At 49.4% G+C, this 17,500-nt stretch overlaps 2 protein-coding genes across 5 annotated transcripts in view; both read left to right on the forward strand.

Moving 5' to 3' along the window:
• The first annotated feature begins 6,382 nt into the window (after positions 1-6,382).
• LOC105181104 (uncharacterized) lies at positions 6,383-12,696 on the forward strand. Of its 3 annotated transcripts, XM_019840457.2 has the most exons (3): positions 6,383-7,086; positions 8,122-12,199; positions 12,565-12,696. In XM_019840457.2, the coding sequence occupies exons 2-3, from the start codon at positions 8,155-8,157 to the stop codon at positions 12,591-12,593; spliced, it is 4,074 nt and encodes a 1,357-aa protein (XP_019696016.1). In that variant the 5' UTR covers positions 6,383-7,086; positions 8,122-8,154; the 3' UTR covers positions 12,594-12,696. The 3 variants fall into 3 exon arrangements, with proteins under 3 accessions (XP_019696016.1, XP_011135953.1, XP_025152407.1); XM_011137651.3 differs by having other exon boundaries at positions 8,122-12,696; XM_025296622.1 differs by having other exon boundaries at positions 8,139-12,696.
• Positions 12,697-16,579: 3,883 nt separating this feature from the next.
• Positions 16,580-17,500, forward strand: part of Acsl (Acyl-CoA synthetase long-chain) — a 22,688-nt gene continuing 21,767 nt past the window's right edge. Inside the window, exon 1 of one of the 2 annotated variants that reach the window (XM_011137655.3) lies at positions 16,580-16,926. The gene's annotated coding sequence lies outside the window, so the exon portion shown is untranslated. The remainder of the gene's footprint in view (positions 16,927-17,500) is intronic. The other variant, XM_011137653.3, reaches the window with a different exon arrangement.

A 17,500-nucleotide genomic window follows, 5' to 3' on the forward strand; every position in this document is an offset into this window, starting at 1 on the left:
TCTTGACTCGGCGTTACGACGTGACGGAAGGAATGCGTTCGTTTTAAATTAAGAACGACCCTCTCTCTCTCTCTCTCTCTCTCTCTCTCTCTCCCTCCCTCCCTTCCCCCCTCCCCCCTCTCTCTCTCTCTTTCTTATCCTCTCTCTCTCTCTCTCTCTCTCTCTCTCTCTCTCTCTCTCTCTCTCTCTCTGTCTCTCTTTTCGAGAGAAAAAGAAAGAAAGATCCGCTCCCGTCGCATGGGCATCCACACAGGCTCTCCCCATCGTCGTCGTTGAGCGTTTCGGGCATAGAATCCCAATTCGCTCGGTACGACCGTCTTTCTCGCTACAGTCTGCAGACGGCACACCAGCATACACCTTGTGTTCCTTCCGTCATCCGAGCGTTAGTGCAGTCGTCGTCGCGATTCACGACACGAAGCGACCGATCATTTTCGCCTCCGTGCAACCTACACGCAGATCACCACAGCAAATCGAAGAACTTCTGTCAGACGATTTATACACGGTGATCCGAGTTTATTATAACGCGTGACGACGATGACGACATTGCTAATTATGCTAACAGCCACGTTTGTAAGATACGTTATACATACATACATACATATATATATATATATATTAAAAAAAAAATATATATATATATATAACTACAGTAAGGCGGTTATTGTACGTGCAGGATGAGACAGAAACACAAAGCGCCCGTCTTTCTTTCTCTGACATTTTATTAGTCGCTCGAGCAAAATTGCTATTCTAAGAATAATTACAGAGAACGCAGCGTTCTCCGACGACACGCGTCTTGGAAGAGCGTTTCGCTCGCGATCCTGATCCTATGCGCGCGCGGGAGAGCCTCTTCCAGAGGGACGTTGAAATTCGTTGCTCTCAAATGACGAGACACTCGCGCAGACTCACTTGATCGCGAAATTGCATACGCGTATACACATACGTCAGCTGCGCCGTCGTATTTACCGACACGCTCGCGTGAGATCCGGCATCGGGATTAATTTGCACGCCGATAAGAACGACACGCTAAAACGACTCGTCTCGATCGAGAATGGTTCTAATGAGACAAAAGCGGAGTCGTCTCGTTTCTGAGTCGCGTTTCGAGCGACGCGATTCGTTCGCGCGTACACACGACAGACAAGTGTCAAGTGTCCGAACGAAAATTCGAACGAATTCCCCGCGGAGAAGCGATTCACGTCTCGTAGATTCTCGGATTGAAAGTCAAAAAGTAAACGAATATGCGTAAGAAGAAAGAGAAAATCATGGCGCTGCGGTGATACGTCCGTTTTCTAGAATTTGCATTTTTCTTCGAGCGTAGCTATCCTTTCCCCTGAAATGTCGGTCGGAAGACAACGTCACGACGCGGTCTCGGTTCCCGGCACGTACACGACCGTAATAACATTCCGTCGTCGAATTAAGAGCGTTATCGCAGTCACGCGGCGGTGAGATTACAAGAAGACAAAAAGAAACATAAGAGACGAATGTGCGCACGTGTGTGTGTCAATGCGGATTGCGCGATCGTTATTTTTCTACGTCTACATCCGCGACTTGGAAGGTTGGCAGAGCGGCGGAAAGAGACGTGAAGAGAGAGAGAGAGAGAGAGAGAGAGAGAGAGAGAGAGAGAGAGAGAGAGAGAGAGAGAGAGAGAGAGAGAGTAGAGTAGAGAAAGCGAGAGAGCGAGAGAAAGGGAGAGAAAGAGGAAAAATGTATGAGAAAGAAAGAGAGAAGGACGCGCGCGCGCGCGCGGACCGAGAGGGACAACGACGACATGAGGAAGTGGCGAGCTGTTGTTGTCGGCTCATCCAGAGGCGGCGACAGGAAGTCGACGCGTGTGGGAGGGTGACGATGACGATGACAACGACGACGACGACAACCTCTGAGGGGCGGGACGGAGGGAGAGACCGCGTTCTCGCTGGTCGAGAACGCGAACAATGAGTCTGGTTAACTCGGCTCGGCGGCAAGGGTCAAAGAAGAAGAACGACCGAGGACGACGATAACGAGAACAATGAATGTGTTCAGCGGACGCATCGATGCTAGTTCAAGGCAAAGTTCGAGGCGATTGAACGCTTGATTGGCAACAAACCCGACCGACACCCGGAGGAATTGGTGCGGCGCGGTGGCAAAAAATGTAACGCAAGCGATCCATCTCATCGGATAGAGCGAGAATGATGGATAGATGGATAGATAGGATAGATAGACAGTATAGATAGGCAGAAAAGAAGGGAGGGAGAGGGAGAGAAGTTTCGCGCGCCTTCTCGAGACTTGAGCTCTTCAATTGGCAAGACGCCCGTCTCTGAAATTGTCCTCTTTCGCCGAGCGACACGCATAAACGTTTCGCTTCACGGGATTATTCACGTTGCTTTCGCTCTCTGTGCGTCGTCTCGGCTGCGGGTGCGAGAAAGTATTTTTTATATCGCGCACCTCCGCAAAAATAGCTCTCCGACGGAATAGCTGTACATATATGCGTTTGCACGCAGCAGCTTCTCGCTCGTACGTTCGTTTGTCCGTTCGTTTACTCGATCGTTCGGGGCAAAATTTCGTCTCGCGTTTCTCGCAGACGATGTCGAGGTCTCGCACGGCTCACTCTCGCTCGACGTTGTCCCTCGCGGAGCCGCCGAGTCGCGGTGCCGAAAGCGCGACTGATGATGACGACGATGACGAAGACGCGCGCAGAAGGAGTCGAAGACGACCTGGGGATATAATCGTCGATCGTTCTTATATATCGAAATACATACCACGTATTATCCGATGGTCCGTCCGGCTCACTGTCCCGTACCTCTGAGACCCCCTCCCCGCCCCCCCTGCTCTTTGGAGTTTGGACTCCTCTCCCGTGTTGTAACGCGTGCAGATAATTCGGCAATAATCAAATCCATCCTCCTGTACGCGTGATCAATAATGTATACACACATATATTTTCGATACTCACGCTCGTCGGGCGATCGTCAAGCGGGTCGATCGCGTAATCGCGCGGGAGCGACGAAGAGAGCGACGACGAGGGCGGCGCACGGGCTGCGTGACTCGAGGCAGTCGCGCACGCGCGCGCGAGTACGCGCCGACGTTATTTCGCATTTCATATTCGACGAGACGTCTTTCATATCGATGAACAATAGATCGACGCAACGACAATTAGGCGTGCCGCGCGCGCGCGCGCGCGCGCAAAGTTCGCGCGGAGTTTCGCGCGATAGCAGCTGTCCTTCGATCGGCTCGCGCGGGCACCCGCTGCGATCCCGCTCTCGTGTACCCGTGTGAATTCGACCGCCGATGGGCTTTTATAAACGGGACGGCTGGTCGACGGCTCCGGAAACGCCTCCTTGACGACTTGCACCGCGAGTGCATCGTTCTTCCCCGCGGGGGCGAGCCGGGGACGGAGTGACGCGCCGCTAAAGGCGAGCCTCGCGCGGCTCGCCTCTTGTACGCGCGAGATCATCTCGAGAATGAGTCATCCGGAGCGGAGGATGGAGAGGAAAAAAAATGAATCATCGCCACGTTCGACGGCGAGACGGGACGGGCAAGCGATCTCTTCTATTTTTGCGCACTTTGCTTCACCATCCGCGGTGAACCGTCGCGGCGCGCGTAAGGGGATGAGATTCACGTCACGCGACTCCCGCTCAAACTACCGGCTAAGATTCTCGTTCTCGTGGGCGTTCAATTCACGTAATAATTACAGCCCGCGCGATAAAGCTCCAACTAAACACTCTAGATGGCTGCGTCGTGGTCCGCGTGTGGAGCGCTCCCGAGCGCTTTGGATTCTCGAAGGATTCCTCCGAGACGTAATTCGCCGGAGACGCGATAAATCGAGGGAAATCTCGGAAAGCTCGCGTTCACATCTCGGTGGGCTTTCGTTCGAGATGATCGTTAATATGAACTGTAATACCGAGAGCGAGTGACCGCCTTGAAGAGCCCGCGTCCCGGCGCTACACGTCGATTCGTCGCCGGATGGAACGTTACGACGCCCCGCGCGTTCATCGACGACTTCCCCGCCCCCCCCCCTCCAGCCCTCCCAGCGATTTGATCGCGACGTGTTCATCCAGGCGCCGATTAACATTTCGTCCGTCCTCAAGCGTTACGCGTCGTCTCGCGAGGATTGCCCGAGGAGCACGCTAAAATCGCGGGTAAAATCGCGGGAGGAAAGTGTTTTTACACGAGTCGAAAAACGCGTCCGTATGATCGACACGTTGCAACGACGAGGGTGGTTAAGAGGACGACGACGATGAGGACGACGACGACAACGACGACGACGATGACGACGATGACGACATGGACAACGACAAGGACAAAGTCACGAAGGGGGAGGGGGATGGAAGAGTGTGCGCGGTGTGCTTCGTTGATTTTCATTAGTTTTTTCCAAAATGTACATTAAAATTACTAGCTTTTTGCGCGACGACGGCTGTAAGATATATAACAAGAAAAAAATAATAGGGCTTTCCTTCGTTAAGCGAGGTAAGACGAGATTTAACGTACTTTCTCGGAGGACGATACTGCCGTTATATAAAAATGCATTATATAAAAGAGAACTAAGTTAACTAATCGTAAATGCACGGAAATTTTCTTAAACGGATAGCAACCAAAAAAAAGGCTTTGTAGTGTCTCGATACTCTCGAATCATTAATTCTACGTCGTCAGATAATAAATAATGATATTAATGAAATAAAAAAAAAATGAAGATAAATATGAAACAAAAATTCTAGAGTTGGGCTAAAGCATCGTAAAGCTACCGGAGCCTGTCGGCCAGTAAAAATGAACAAGCAACTGCCATGGGTGAAGCTAAGTAGACAACGTGCTAAGAATCCAATTATAACGAGCTAGTTGTCGAAATTCCAAAAAAATAAAACGCGCGAAGGATTGTCCATTTAAACAAAAAAAATTCTGCGTACGTGTGTGTGTATGTGTGTGTGTGTGCGAGCTCGCGCGCGCTCGCGCGTGTTCGTGCGGACACGCGGATTCGGTGCTTGTGACACGTACGTGTCCACACACACACATACGCGTGTGTGTAGGCTGTGTGTGTGGTGGATGCGCTCGCGCGCAGGCCGAGAGACACGTGAGGAAACATGAGGATACACAGAGAGAAGCTCCTCCGTTGAATATGACATTCATTACTACTTAACAAAATAAAATAATAAAAGAAAACTATGAGTTATTTGCACAATATATTATAAATAATTACTATATATGTTTACTACGATTATTAAATTAAAGAGCAAATAATAAGAGGATACAAAAAAACTGTTGTTAAATAATTAATACAAAAAAACGAGGGAGAGACGAATGAAAAAGAAAAAAAAAGTAATAACACGATTTACGCTAATGATCGATATTCGGATCAAAACGGAAAGCGACAAAGACGAGAAAACGATGGGGGCGAAGATACGATAAAGATGAAGCAGCAGCGGATGATGAAGAGGAATAAGAAGAACAGAAAGAGAGAGAGAGAGAGAGAGAGAGAGAGAGGGAGAGAAAGAGAGAGAGAGAGAGAGCGAGAGAGAGAGCGGGAGCGAGAGCGAGAGCGAGAGAGAGAGAAAGAGTAAAAGGAGGAGGATACGATTCGTTTGTTATCGATTAGTTAACGATCCTTACATTACATTATTGTAATTATATAAAGTAAACAATTATTATCATAATAGTTACAATTAACAAGTTGTTACCGCTTTGTTATACATAATATAATTAATAATAAGATTAAAAAGTAAGCGAATGCATCGTTGATTCGTCCTTTACTTATGTAGATACTAAATACGATCGACTAAATTGTTTTCAATGTCTTCACCGTATCTCTTCGTTTGCTACCCGAATTTCATTTCGTTGTCGAAGATTCGGTATTGTCGGCTTACCTCGCCCGGCCACAATATACACACGTTTTACAGAGATATTTTCAATAAACGAAAAAGCTTAACACTCACGCCTGTTGTACATGTTCACTCTTTATCATCCCTTGTTGACTCGTTATCACCCACTCACCTCCACCGAGTACGCGAAACAACGCTGTCGAGCGTCAATTAAGATAAGTCGTGTATTACATATTATCGCAATTAAAAGACCCGATTTTGTAGCAGCCAAGCCGCGAAAACGCTTGAAAGTCTCGAAGCCAGGGGCGCCGGTCGGCTTCGTCGCGTTCCTGGCTTATCGAGGTTCAAGCTATAGCGAGTGGAAGGGGTAAGATACGGTAACGCTAAGTATATCTACCTGCCCACGAGGTACCATTACAGCAGTCGATTTTGTGCGCCAGTACGAGAGAGCACGTGGTAGCGTGTGGGTGCCTTTTGCGCCAAGTCGTACTGGGAGCGAGCGAGAGAACGAACGAGACGTGCAACGAAGGAAAGAAACGAGAGGGGGGAGAGAGGGGAGAGAGAGAGAGAGAGGGAGAGAGAGAGAGAGAGAGAGAGAGAGAGAGCGCGCGAGAGAGAGAGGGAAAGAGGAGAAGGCATGGGTGGGGTTCTCGAGGACGAATCGTTTCGCTTTTCTTGCAGGAACGTCTGCAGCAAGTCGTAGTGTAACGAAGGCAACACGCGCGACGTCTCCGAGTGGTAATGGCCGTGCGTGCCGTTTTCGCGCGTCGAATATCTAGTTCATGCGGCCCTGCCTAAGAAAGAGAGAGATGGACGTTTCGAGGTCACTCGGGCCTCCTCGCGGGCTTTGAGAGAGCTGCCGAATCAGTGAAACTGGAGCAGCGAGAGGCTTCGGGGTCGCGCGCGGATTCAGGCGGATTCGTCCGTTGCACGTATATATCGACGTTGTTCCACGAAGCCACAAGCTGTCAAGATCCTCTCGTGTCTGACGTCGGCGAGAGCGCCGAAGGACGACGAGAGAGTACACAAGGTGGTGGTCGCGATTGCGTCTTATCATGCTTATCGACTGGCCGCAGCACGACGACGACGACGGCGACGACGACGGGGACGGCGACAACGACAACGACGAGCACTGACCTGGCTGAACCTCGCGCCGTGCTCTCACAGCAGCTGCAGCCTTGTCGAGGCTCAATGATCGTGAGTCTGGTGTTCCGTGACTCATTATTCGCAGTTCGGCAGCGGCTCGCCGCGGAGGAGGCGATCGTCTCGCGTGGATTTCGACATCGTTGCCGCGCAAGCGGACGAGGTTAGTGCGATGTCTAGTCGTGTATTTATAAATCGAGACGAACATATTGAGGTGTGGAGTGTTCTATCGGGAGATTCCAATGTGCCTTTTCCTCCACCGAGAGCGAGCGATTTTTTCGACATGCGCGACGAGCGTGTGAGCAAGGTCTTTTGTCTCCCGATAACGTACCACGGGACGATTTTGGGAGAAACGCTTGATAGAGTGATGATGGGATCAGAGGTGGGATTGAAAATAATCTGTGCGCCAAATATAGCCAATTAGAAAACAATACTGGGGAGCACTGAACGCGTTATTAATTTTGCAAATATATTCAGCGAATATATTTGCAAAATTAATCGTTCATTACACCTGTCTGAAGCTAGCGAGACCAAGTCGGAAAGATCAAACCGTACCTATTGGATTGTTTAGTACCTGTTTTGTACCAATTTATACCATTCATACTATTAATTTAAATTTTGTATCCTGCGCTGTTTTGAAAAAAAAATAAAAACCGTGGTGTCATTAATTTCATATGAAGTTAACAGGACCACAACGAAAAAAATTAAAAACGAAAACAAAGATGAAGTTACGAAAAAAACAAAATTTGTATCATCAAGTAAAATTTAATATTTGCATTTAATTTTGTGGAGACAAACCCTTACTAAATTCAATTACATTAGACTTTAGAGCAAAGTATTCCTTATTAATAGAACCGATTACGATTCTGATTACAGAAAATGTGCGAGGTAATATTGAATGATATTAAAATCTATAATTATAGATTTTACAAATAAGTGCGGTTTGATTTTGCCGATTTGATCTTGCTAGTTTCAGAGAGGTATAACGAACGCGATACACTGAAGACGTTCTTGAACTTTCTCCAGGACATCTTGGACACATTCGGAATGATTTTGAGAATTAATACGTTTTGTGCCCGGGACACTTGATCCTAACATTGTTTGTTGCACATCACTTTGTTGCAAGTAAATGATAAGATAAACAAAGCGTCTTAAGTTAAAATAAAGATGCTGAAATACTTTGTTCACTTCCTTCCAGATACTTTATTTTTAAAGCGTACCAGTGATACCCATGATGGAGAAAAAGGGACTGCGGAAGAAAGATATGCTGAGGATGGACGGACTCCTGCCTCCGACGCGACGTTTACCAGTTTGCGACGCCGTGTCTGGCGCATCGGACAAGAAGAAGGACAAGAAGTGGTCTATAGGCGGAATTCTGCGACGGATATCCTCGATAAGGGACTACGACAGTTCGTCCAACGACGAAGAGATCGTCTACTGCAAGAGAACACCGAGGAAACCGACCAAGCTCAACAGGCAGACCGACGGTGTCGTTTTGCACTCGATAGAGAACAATCCGGAGCATGACGACAAGCGGACGAAGGCCGAGAATAACGTCCGTCACTCGGCGAGCTCTCCGCAGTCGCAGTTGCGCCGCGACTCGCTGCATTCTCGTAGCAGCGACGGCTCACTGGACGGTTTGGGCAAGAAGACGCGGAAGAACAAGCTGAAGGCGCGAGCTGAGGCGAAGAGGGACAACCTGTGCGCCGACAGCAGCTCCGACGAGGACTGTCGGCGGTCCAACGGCTCGCTCAACCGATTCCACGGCGCAGATGGCACGCACAACGGCCAGCGGAACAACATGTGCAACAGGAAGACGCGAGCCGCCCGTACGGAGCGTTACATCAAGCGTTTGTCGAGGGACGACGGCAACGGCAGCGGCGAAACATTAAACGACCCGCCGCACAAGAGAATTACCTCGGAATACCCGGCGGATGACGAGCAGCAACAACAACGCGCCGTTTACGCCGACGTGAACGGATCCTGCCGGCCACCTGTGCATCCACGTCGTGCGATTCCTGTTCCGAAATCCTCGAGCAATCGCGCGCATCCGTTGCTTCAGAGGTCCTCCGTGGAGAGCCTCTCGCGAATCGACGTGGGTCTGCCCGATCCTGAGGTCGGGTCCTTCAACGACTTCAGGAGATATTCCGCCGGCCAATACGTCACAGACATGAATCAGAATAACACTTATGGAAAGATCTCGTCAAGTGTCGGCGCGGACGCGTACGTGGACCGTTGTCAGGGTGGCAACTTCTTCACTTATCCCGTGAAGAATGTCGCTCACTGTACGGAGCCGTTCGACCGCGCTGTCGAGCGCCGATTGGTCATCAACCAAGACAATGAGCCACCTGAGCCGCCGCCGAGGGATCCACGTTACCGGGTGTTCGGTTACGGGTACAACTCTTGTCCGACCAACAGACACCAACAGAACGTGTCGAGTTGCTATGAGCGAGGTGACGGCAGGGCAACGTCGAACGTCGCCAACGGTTTGTCGAGATTGCCGGATTGGCGGAACTTTCGGTCGTACAGCCTGAACAACGAGGACGAAATGGTCCAACGGTACGACGCGAACGAGCTGGAGAATCCGATGATACCGAAGCCCCGGATGAAAGTCTGCAATTCGTTGGAGTATGTAAATAACAGGTACAACTCTAGCCAACACTGCGCGAACGAGTCCCTCCGCAAGGAGACCGAGCTGACGAAGTGCCGGCGTAGGAACATTCGCAACGATCACCTGAACGACGTGAATTTTAGCGCATGCGTCGCTACCAATAATACCTCGGTGAACATCTGCGAGTCGAGGAACCGCGAAATCTCTACTCCGAGATCATATTCCGTGCCCGTGGTGTCGACGACCGATTGGTCATCCAGGAGGTCTCCTTGCGACCGTGCAGCTTCACACGCCATCGTCCCGAAACGCGAGGCCGATAAGAACAACATCGAGAAGCGCAAGGAAGAAAACCGGCGAATGACACCAGCCGAAGAGCTGGAGAGACGCAGGAGCTCGAAAAATCTCGAGGAGGCTCTGTCCGAGCTGGAGGCGATCTACAACAGCCTCCGTCTCGGCGACGAGGACCTCCTGGACCGCGCTGAACGCCGAAGCATGGAGGAATTCAGCCTGAAACGAGGTAGAAGCGAACTGGACGCGGCGGCTGTGATTAGCCCAGACTCTCCAGACCGAACGAAGGACGACATGGCCTACCGCCGAATGCACCCCAAGGAGAGACCCACGTCGTTGTCGGACATCGCCGGGCAATCCGCCCTGTCGAACATCAGCTACCTCATGGCCTCGCCCGTGCTGTCGCGCAGAGACCCGGAGGACGATGATTTGAAGCGCGCGTCGCCGAACGTCAGCTACTCGACCGGTCGCCGCGACGAACCGGACGTCACCCGCGACGACATGGTCTTCCGCAGTATTAATCACGCGAACAATACTCTCAGAGTGATCGACCCGCAGCCGCCATTTGGGATCCCGCTGGGACCAGTGTCCGCGGCTACGGAGAGCGATTACCTGCACACGACGCCGACGAAATCGGAACAGCCGCGCTCGCCGTACATACCGCAGTGCGAGCCTGACGTGGTCACAGATGACTTGGCTTACAGGGCTCTGAGGAAGGACGCGGGCGCGGCGCGGAACGGCGCGGTAGAGAGCAAGGCCGATCCAGCGGCCGGAGTGAGGAAAAAGCGAGCCGTCGTTAGGTCGTTGTCGGCCAATCTGTACGGGCTGATCAATCACGACCGGATTCATCTGCGACGTGAGCCTAGCTTGGACGCTATCAAGGACGAGATTCAGGATGTTGCAAGGAGTTCGGCCGCGGCGTCGGAGCGAGCGGGATATCTCAGACGCGTGGTGAGCGACGGTGAACTGTCCGATAATGACGTGCACAGGCGGAGAGAGAGAAGTGTCGGCACCGATATTAACGGTAATCACCCAACGGCGGCCACGTACCGGAAGAAGCTATCTGACGTTTACGACATATCTCCGGAAATGACGACAACGACGACACGAGAAAGTCCCAGGAAGGAACCGAGCATCGCGGAGATATCCGATGTCATGCTGTCTCCCAAGGGCGCCTTGGGTGACGAGTTTTGGCACGAGTACCTGCGCCCGGATTCCAACACCTCTAACGCCAACAGCAACCACAGCACTGAAGCGGACTTTAGTGCGTACAGCCGCCTCTGCCAAGACCTGGTTAACCTGATTAAAGGCGACGATGAGTTGCCGAATACGGACCAAGCCGTCGCCACTGTTGCGCCGGCCGATAATAAATCGCGCGACATTAAGCGCGAGGTCGACGAACTCTCCACAGGTAGCCGCGCGCGGTCTTCCGCTGATCATTACTCCGGGTGTCAGCGTGCCGTGTGTACTCACGACAAGCGCAGCACAGTTGAGAACACGACGAGTTCAACCGCGGACTCGGCGGAGCCAACGTCAACTGGCAACCTTGATTTCTATCTTCGCGTGGCGGACGAGAACGTGAAGTTGATCGCAGCGGCTTTTGGCAGCGTGGCCGACCATATGCGTGACAGTCGTCGGTTCTCCATGCGCAAGAATTCGTTGACCTCGCGCGATGTTTCCGAAATTGAGAACCGCAGCGTTAGCACACGCAGCTCCACTGCTTACAGTCCGGATGACGCGTGCGACGTTCACCTTCAACCTGCCACCGTCGTCTCCCCGAGACTTGAGGAGGCCCGCGTACTTTCCAAACGCGATTCTTTCACCAGCAACGAAGGGGACCAAGGAATCAGCTCCGACTCAAACTTCGAACAGGACAACATTCTCACTGCCGACGTGGAGCTGGACCTGTCCAGAGCCGTCCGCGACCTGCAACTGGCCGCGGCCAGTCTATGCGAGCACGAACGAGAGATCGAGGATCTAGGAATAGCACGCGATAGGAAAATCGACACTAGTGTTCGCGATACAACATCGACAACTGTCTCCAACACGGACGAACACGAGGGTGATAGTCCTATTCGCAAAATCAACCTCATCATCGACGTTCTGAGGAAAGAGCAAGAACGTCATCAGAAAGAGGAGGAGGAGGAGCAGGAGGAGGAGGAGGAGGAGGAGGACAAGGAAGAGAAGGGTATTCACAACGTAACATCGGTGACTACCATCAGCGAGGACGAGAAGCAGGATAAGAGCCTTGTTCGTAAGATCAGTCTCATCGCCGACGACTTGAGGCAGGAGCGGGAACGCGACCAGGAAGAGGTGATGGTGCTGCCGAGCGGAGTCACGGAAACGCGACGCGGCGTGCGCAAGGAGAGCTGCGAAGGTGAGCGCACAGTGTGCGAGCATGATCGTAAATCGTCCCGCTATGTTGAGGACGCGCGGTCTTGTGTCACTAACATCATAACTTGTGCCACGATAACGACGTACTCTATGCTCCTGCTCGCTTGTCTCCTTGCATTGCTTTTAGCGATCGTAGCAGCGTCCTGATGGCCGATATGGGTTCTTTTATATAGTGCACGGACCACCAGGGATTGCAATGTTTGTACTGTTGTGTCGTTGTGTCGCGAGCATCAGTGATAGAGACGCGAGAGAGCACATCGTCCCATCGTTCTCATCGTCATTGTCATGAATCTGACTCGTCCCATGTGTGTGTTTTGTGTTCATGTGCAAATGTTACTAATGTCGCAGGTCTCCAGGCGCTCGCTCGCTCAGATTGACGATCGCACTGAAATGCTCGTTTGAACTACTGATGGTCGGCGAGAGTGATAGTGCGAGAGAGATAGAGATAGGGAAAAAGAAAGAAAAGTAGAGAGAGAGAGAGAGAGAGAGAGAGAGAGAGAGAGAGAGAGAGAGAGAGAGAGAGAGAGAGAGAAAAAGAGAAAGAGACATGAGACGAAAGCAAGTTGATAATTTGCAATAAGAAAGGAAAAAGCGAGACAGAGTGGGGAGTACGGCTTCCATTACGAGGCCGTATCGACGTTGTTGTTGTTGCTCTTGTTACTGTTGTTGGTTTTAATAAAGTTTAAATGTTAATCATGCCAGTACAAATATTACTGCGCGCACACGTGCCTCTCGCTGCAAAGTGATTCATTCCAAATCGCGTTATCCGATTCTGCACAGCCCATTATCTTTTTTTTCTTGTTATTTGATACATGATTAAGAACGGGATCAAGTACATATTGTATCATCGTGTTAGTACAGTCTGCAATATGTTTGACTCTACTGTGCACTTGGAAACATAATAGTCAAAACTTAATAGTCAAAACTTTGAGAAATATATTCGAGATTAGTGCGAATATTTTGATATATAATAATTGTGTTTATTATGTTAGTAAGTAAATATACTTGAAATATCACACAATCGAATATATTTCAGAAAATATCGATTATACATTTGGTATGTTGTGCATCAGTATTATTTGGCACTCGATTCTATATATATATATCTATATATATATTTGAATGTAGTAATTTTTTACAAGTATGTAAGATGAATCAATGATGTTCAAGTTGCAAAAGGTACTACGAATTTAATGAAGTGATCTGCAATTTTCTAATTGGCTGAGATTCGTATTGAACTTGATCTCATTCTTATACAGGATACCTCAGGTATCAGATAGAAAAGTTGCGTGTGAAAGAAACTTGTAAGTTTAAAATAAAGTTGCCTTATTATTGTCTCTTACGATGAAAAAAAAAAAAAACACTTTGAATTTCTTCTAACTCTATCTATAAGATGTAATATTCATTGTACTGTGTACAAGTATTTAATTTGATTAAGTTATATTCATTCACCCCTTCCTGAAGCAATAAAACAGATCGTGTTTTTCTGGAGTTTGAACATATATTATTCCTCATGCTACTTTGTCTGTTTACTTACTATTTGCCATAGAAACACATCAGTTGTAGCAAATGCAAATATTTTTGATTTACTTAAGTAACGTGAGTGGATAATGACAGAATTTTTAATTAATATCTAATCTCTCCTATGGAATGTAACAATACTTTCCAGATTTCACAAACTATTTTTGTTTTTATCTCAGCTCCAGGTACATTCTTTCTCTCATGTCCTGGAGAAATTGGCCGAGCTACGTTTGATTTCAACTTACAAATAAAACTTGACGAAAGAAAGCCACATCTGCAGTTTATGTTCTAACAATTCTAACAATCAACATTGAAACTCACCCACTTCTCCTTCGGGTCGAAAGCTCTCAGAACCTGTAACTCTGCAGTCATCATGAACCGTCCCGTCCGTAACAGGATATGCTTCAAAGGATTAATATTGTCTTTTCACAATAAAAACTCATTTTCGACACTCCCGATGATATTTTACGCGTGAAATTTATCTTCGGCACTCCCGACGATATTTTTCGCGCAAAACTCACTTTCGGCACTCCCGATGATATTTCGCGCACAAACAGTTTTCCTCAGGCGGAAGGGCAACCATTTGAGTTCAAATTATTGTAACGTTAATCGACACGACGAGTGCGCGGCATTTTGCTCGGCCTCTCCGACGAGTTATTTCGCGAGATATTCACTCGCGGCGATTATTTAGCGACGTTTCGTTACGACGACGGAAATTTATTCTCACGAAATTTACTCTCGATACTGCCGGCGACATAATTCGCGCGCGAGACTCACTTTCAACGTGAGCTAAATGCACGAGAAATACTGCGCAGCTTCCGAAACTCTCAGTGTGGTGGCGTCGTGAGCTGTCGCTTTGATGCGGACGATTGCGATTCTCGAAGCGTCGAATGTGCCAAACTTCGCTCAGTACTCCAACGGTTCATCTCACGAGACGATTCACTTTCAGCGACTTTCCTATGATCGTCCGTCGCGACATGAGCGCGAAACTCACTTTCAGCATTCCCGGCGACGATGATTTCCGAAATTCGCTTGAAAATACGAAGAGTAGCGACTCCCATATTCTGAACGAACGCAATGATTGCAACGTTCACTCGATGCTTGGAATTCCCGAGTCAGTTCGTTTCGCGAAACGTTCACTTTTGGCGGTTTATTACCGATGTCCCGTCGCGATGAGCGTGCGAAATTGATCTCCGGCAACTTCAACGATGATTCGCGATCGAAACTCTTTCGACAAGCCTGAAAAACGAGGGATAGCAAGCTACACTCCAAATGGCTACGAAACGGATATAATGGTTGTACGATGCTTCACTCAATATTCGCGATTGCCCGTATCATGAAGTGTTTCGGTTGCGACTTACGGATATTTCATCAGGATAACGCGAAATTTGTTTTCGACACTCCTGGCGATGAACCGTGTGTAGAAATTACCTTGGATGAGCCAAAAAGTCGGACGGTAATACGGACCAGGTTTTCGAATCTGCACGCCATATTTATCCGCTTCGTAAGTGAATGACGATCGCAGTGCTTACAACTGTCGATACGCCATCGGCGTTCCGATTAGTCGGCGAGCCGCCGACCAATCGGAACGCTCCATTTATCCCTTCTAACGCTCCACTTACTTCCTAATGCTTCATTTACTTACTAATCCGACATATAAATGCACTAGATCATTTTATTATCTGAGGTATTCAAACAAACGATAGATTGAAATTTGGCATATTTATAGAGTTCACTGTGACATAGAATGAGGATCGCAGCACAAAACCTAAACGGTAAAATTAAGCAGTAAACGAATCGACCAATCAGAGTCAAGAATTTCGACACAACCATAAGCAAACTGACCAATCATAATAGAGAACGTAGAAGTCACCGCTTACGTTTCATCTATGATTGGTTGATTTGTTGATTTATTCGCTACTTCGTCTTATTATTTCTTGCCGTTTACGTTATTACGTAAACGGCAAGAAATAATAAGACGAAGTAGCGAATAAATCAACATAGAATACTATGTACCATGCGGATGCTGCATGGAAAAACTTAAGCAATAAGACAGTAAGCAGTAAACAAATCACAGGTATAACGTAAACAGTTACCGTTTATGTTTTCGTCTTTTAGACCCTTAAAACCTAAGGGATCTGTACACTCGGTATCACGTGACCTATCGCGGCAGTTTCATACCGTTTTCCCAACGTTCGACACGGCTCGCGCTCGCTCCGTGTCGGTCGCATCTTTCTGCCAGTCGAAGGCGGAATTCGCGTACGACGAGCGTCGGGAGTGCCGTAACGAGTGACGGGCGATCGTTTTAGTGTGATGACCAACTTGCGGGAGTGCGATTGAACGCGCGATGTCTCTCGATATTCGGGGCCATTGTCCACGGCGTCCTCCCATCGTCAATATTGCAGTTGGCAGTTGGCGGGAAGAATACACTTCCCTCCATTTGACGAAAAGTACACATTTCGGCATCCGGAGCGCCTGTCATGTCTGCTCGTGGCCCGGTTTTTGGACCTCGTTTTTGGACGTCGAGTGGGATCCGCGGTGGGATCCTAGCGTTATATTTCTGATAACATTTCGTAACAGTAAAAGAACGACGTACGATTGATACACGGCGGCGCAGTCGGTAAAGCAGTGTCCCAGCTCGACGACGAATGTATGATTCAGACCGCGAGAGTGCGGGACGTTACACTACGGCGAAAGTTTGTTTACGGGCCGGGCTTAGCGACTGCTAAAGATCCTTTTTCCCTCGCGACGCGACTGTCACCCGACGCTCGACGTTCACGGAGAGAGGATAAACACGGATCGCGATCGCGCGAGTGCGTTCGTGTGAATCCACGAAGGGTGCATCGATCGTCGGTGCATCGGCGTCGCGTCGGTGCGAAGTTCAACGCGAAGTTCGCGCGCGTTACTTATCGATCGCGGGCGACCGTGACGTCACCGAGGATCACGCCACATCCCCGCCCTTTGCGACTCGGCGTCCGATTGGTTCGCGTGCAGGCCGGCCGTCTATATCGAGACGTGCGAACGCGTCTCGCGGCTCCGCGTACCGGCTGTTCCGTTCGAGCTTCCGCGCTCGTACAGTACGTACGCTGCTGGTGTGTTGAACATGCGATGCGACGAATGTACGCTTAAACACATCGCCAAGCCGACACGTTTCACTTAGTGCGAGCTCCGTACGTTTAAATCAACAAGGTATGTAGCCCGTAGTCACCGCGGCGAATTGATTTGGTTGGCGCCGCGTGTACGCAAGTTGCGTATGTTTGCTTGCGATAACGTTTGCGCTACGGAGCGAGAACAGGGAGAGAGAGAGAAAGAGAGAGAGAGAGAGAGAGAGAGAGAGAGAGAGAGAGAGAGAGAGAGAGAGAGAGAGAGAGAGAGAGAGAGAGAGAGTGGCGCGCGATTCCCTGCTGTGTCGTCTGTTTGTGTACTAACAATACGCGCTACGCGATAAGTGTGCGATCAGGCGCACGCGACACCGTCGTGTGACACGTTCCGACCACTTTTACGCCTACAAGATAAGAAGAGTGACGGACCGGTGACAATCTTTTTACACTCCGAGCGTCACTTTTTTTATCGCACGTCGTCGCACGCGGAACGTATTTTTATACGACGTTGGACGTTATCCTGGGTTTCAGCCATACGGACGGATTTGGTGGTAGCAGCGGGTTGTCGCGAAAGATCTCGCGCCTCTCTCCGTGTATATTTCTGCGCGTAATGAGCGATAGATATGTAATTGCGTATTTTCTTGCGTCAACAATGACGCATG

The sequence above is a fragment of the Harpegnathos saltator genome, unplaced genomic scaffold, assembly GCF_003227715.2.
Source record: "Harpegnathos saltator strain DR-91 unplaced genomic scaffold, Hsal_v8.6 scaffold15, whole genome shotgun sequence".
Classification (NCBI taxonomy): domain Eukaryota; kingdom Metazoa; phylum Arthropoda; class Insecta; order Hymenoptera; family Formicidae; genus Harpegnathos; species Harpegnathos saltator.

What these genes read in the sequence shown, in the direction of transcription:
- LOC105181104 (XM_011137651.3), top strand. Translation starts at nt 8,155, where the DNA reads ATGATGGAGAAAAAGGGACTGCGGAAGAAAGATATGCTGAGGATGGAC.